Genomic DNA, 3,885 nt, shown 5'->3' with positions numbered 1-3,885 from the left:
TGCTCGGCGGCGCCCGAGGGCCCCTTCCCTGCCCACCTGGTGGACGTCAGCGGCACGGGGACGCTGTCGCACTCCTACCAGTATGAGGTGTGTCTGAGGGGAGGTTCTTCTGAGACCAATGATTTCAAGAACGTAAAGCCAGTTATTCCCAACCTTCAGCCCCACTCTCCTGACAGAAAAATTGAAGAGAATTCTACCTTCTCAAATAATTTTGTATTTAATAATTGATAGATACTTACTTCAAGAGATTCACATAATATGTCTTGTTGATTAAATAGTTTATGGTACTTACCACCAATTAGGCACTATTAAATTTTCTCATTAATTCCAATTTATTAATAATACAAGTTTTCTTTTTCTCATATCTATTCTGAGTGAATTGTTTCTTATAGAATTCTAGTCAATAAAATAAATTTTATCTCAAAGTTGATGCTACTTTTTGAAAATTTCATCTTCTGCTTGTGTTCACTGAGCTTGTATTCATTATGTCTATATTTTTCTGTTAGTTTTTTCTTTTCCTAGACTTCTTCATTTATTAAAATATTCTGGTGCATAGGACATATATGTTTAGTATTTTACACATTCTATTTTACTTCCTGAATTGGCATTCTTGATTTTAATAACACTTTTGTAAAATTGTCTTTTAATGTTCGATTTTCCTACTAACATCTCTGCTTAAAAGTATATGATGTTGGGGCCAGGGAGATGGCTCAATAGAATAAGCACTTCCCTGGCAAGCTCAAGGACCTGAGTTCAATCCCCAGTTCCGCAAAAAAAAAGTATATGATATTTCTGTAATGTGATATGATAAAGATCTAATCAGACTTATCTTAAAATAGGGAAGTTATTGTAAATTCTTGAGTATGTGTAAATATGATTAACTTTGGGGAATATTAAGACAAAGTCCATTCTATTAACTACATAGAAATATCTAATAAGTATGAGAAATTGAGAGTCCTGTTACATTTTTAATACCAAACAATCCAACCCAAATTCAGTCAAAAAGCAATAAAAGTTATCTAGCAGAGGTATGTTGTGCTTTTTATATTTAATATGATGGATTTTTGTTGTTTTGTTTTAGTTTTTTATTTTGGCTGTATCTTGCCTTTTCTTAGTACAACATCTCTGGATTTAATCTGTATCCCTTATTATGGGCAAATCTCATCTTTCTTGATATATATTTTGAATAAAATATTCTGTTAGGCAGACACTAAAATGGTTTTCTTACTTTCCAAAGTGGTAAGTGTATGGTAGTTTGATCCATCCTTTACCTCCTTTTATGCAATGCAATGAAATTAGGTTCTACTAAATATCAACTAAGAGAGATCTTAAAGTTTTCTTTATCCTTCCAAACTAAAATAAGAAAAAGAAAGACAAATGAAAGTGAATAGAAATTGAATAGTTTGAGTAAACGAAATGATGTTATTTACAAATGGTAGGGATTGGCAGGCACTTAATATTGCTTCACGTTCTACCCATGTTTGTTTACTGTTACCTCAGTGCAAGCACTAGTGAGTCACTGATTTGCCACCAAAGATCACTAATAGTATTGCTGTCCTCAAGAGGCTCACATATTAAAGTAGGGACAGAGTGGTATGAAATAGGAAGAAATGCTATTTACAGGATAATCATAGTCATGTTTGCATATTTTTAGAACATCAGCGAGGAGGAACAGTCTAATTGCTTGGTTTTTATTACATAGTAAAGATTCTGCTTAGGGACTGTAGTGGGATTTTTAAGTTTTTTCTTTCTTTCTTTCTTTTTTTTTTTTTTTGTCTCAGTTCAATCCCCTTGCGCTTGCCAGGGAAGCACTTATTCCACTGAGCCATCTCCCTGACCCTGATTTTTAAGTTTTTGAAGAAGATATGGAAAAAATTTCCTTTTAGAGTTCCTATGCACACAGTTTCTAGTAACAGAAGTGATATCTGTTATTCTAGTGCTCCCATAGGCATTCACCGGTTTTCCTTTGGTTACTTGCAAGTTGATCAAAAGTGAAAAAAGTCTATTAAAAACTAAATCTAGCCATGAAGTAGAGTTATTGCTAGAACACTTTTTTAAAAATTGTTAAGATTTTAAATTTCCTATGAGCAATGAAGAATCTAAGAATGCAACACAATCTCTTTATCAGCTTTATTTTTAATAAAATAAGCCGGAAAAAAGGAAAATTGAAGTAAGCTACTAAAGAAAAAAACTAAAACAGTCAAAATGCTGGTACAACCGCTTTAATCTGTTGGAAACCACGCGATGGCGCTGCAGGCTAAGGAGACCGGGAAAGGTACCCTGAAGCGGCTACACAAGTCACTAACCGGAAAGGAAGATCCCTGGGAAGAGAAGCTGTAGCGGCCCAGGATTGGAAAGGGGCGAGCGACGTAAAATACCTGCCACAACACGGCTTTGGTCTGAGGTTTGCGACTATTTATGCGGAACACTGGGTAGTGACACGTATTGATGAAAAAAAAAAACGATGGAGGCCAGAGGATTACATTTTCTCAGACAAAGGCAAGTCCTAATTCTGTTTTTCTTTTGGGGTGTGTCCTGGGCAGATGCTGGGTTTGGACATTATGTAGTGACAGAGGAGACAGAAAGAGGATCTTTTGTGGTCAGTCTACCAAAGGATCTGGGGCTAGGGGTGGAGGAGCTGGCTGTGAGGAGAACAAGGGTGGTTTTTGATGATAACAAACAATACTTGCTCCTGGATTTTCATACTGGAGATTTGTTCACAAATGAGAAGCTGGACCGGGAGAAGCTGTGTGGCCCCACAGAGCCTTGTATGCTTTATTTCAAAATTTTAATGGATAATCCCTTTCAGATTTTCCAAGCTGAACTCAGAGTTACAGATATAAATGATCACTCACCAGCATTTCAGGACAAAGAGATGGTTTTAAAAATACTAGAAAATACAGCCCAAGGGACAGCATTTCGACTAGCAAGAGCTCAGGATCCAGATGGAGGGCTTAATGGCATCCAAAACTATACCATCAACTTTAACGTGTTCTTCCATATTAAAATTAATGAAGATGAAGGCATGGTATATCCAGAGCTAGTTTTGGACAAAGCTCTGGATTGGGAGGAGCAGCAAGAGCTCAGTTTAACACTTACAGCAATAGATGGAGGGTCTCCATCCAGGACTGGGACTGCCACTATACGGATAGTGGTCTTAGACATCAACGATAATGCCCCACAGTTTTCAGAGGAGCTTTATGAAACCCAGGTTCCAGAAAACAGCCCAGTAGGGTGCCTCATTGTTAAAGTCTCTGCAGATGACATAGACTCAGGAGTCAATGGGGAAGTTTCCTATTCATTTTTTGATGCTTCGGAAGATATTCGAACAAGCTTTGAAATCAATCCTTTTTCTGGGGAAATCATTCTCAGAGGATTACTAGATTATGAGTTAGTAAAGTCTTACAAGATAAATGTGCAGGCAGTTGATAGTGGGGGTTTGTCTGCAAGCTGTACAGTTTTGGTTCAGATATTAGATACCAATGACAATCCCCCTGAACTGATCATATCATCACTTTCCAACTACGTTGCGGAGAACTCTCCGGCAACTGAACTGGCAGTTTTTAGAATTAGAGACAGAGACTCTGGAGAAAATGGAAAGATGGCTTGCTACATTGAAAGAGATTTGCCTTTCAATCTGAAGCCTTCTGTGGAAAATTTTTACGTCCTCATGACAGAAGGAGAATTAGACAGAGAAAGCAGAGCTCAATACAACCTAACTATCACCGTCAGTGATATGGGGACACCCAGGCTCAAGACCCACTACAACATAACAGTGCAGGTCTCCGACGTCAACGACAACGCCCCCACCTTCACCCAATCCTCCTACACCCTCTTCGTCCCAGAAAACAACAGCCCCGCCCTGCTCATAGGCACCATCAGCGC

The 3,885-nt window shown here is 38.1% G+C and overlaps 1 protein-coding gene across 1 annotated transcript in view; it reads left to right on the top strand.

The window, feature by feature from the left end:
- Positions 1-3,885, top strand: part of LOC101571961 (protocadherin beta-16-like) — an 8,073-nt gene that overhangs the window by 2,402 nt on the left and 1,786 nt on the right. The window contains exon 2 of the mRNA XM_023704046.1: positions 2,459-3,883. Within this exon, the coding sequence (XP_023559814.1) occupies positions 2,459-3,883 (1,425 nt within the window). The remainder of the gene's footprint in view (positions 1-2,458; positions 3,884-3,885) is intronic.

The sequence above is a fragment of the Octodon degus genome, unplaced genomic scaffold, assembly GCF_000260255.1.
Source record: "Octodon degus isolate 3935 unplaced genomic scaffold, OctDeg1.0 scaffold00185, whole genome shotgun sequence".
Classification (NCBI taxonomy): Eukaryota; Metazoa; Chordata; class Mammalia; order Rodentia; family Octodontidae; genus Octodon; species Octodon degus.
Note: the sequence above shows the minus strand (reverse complement) of the source record. Positions and strands in the feature narration are given on the sequence as shown.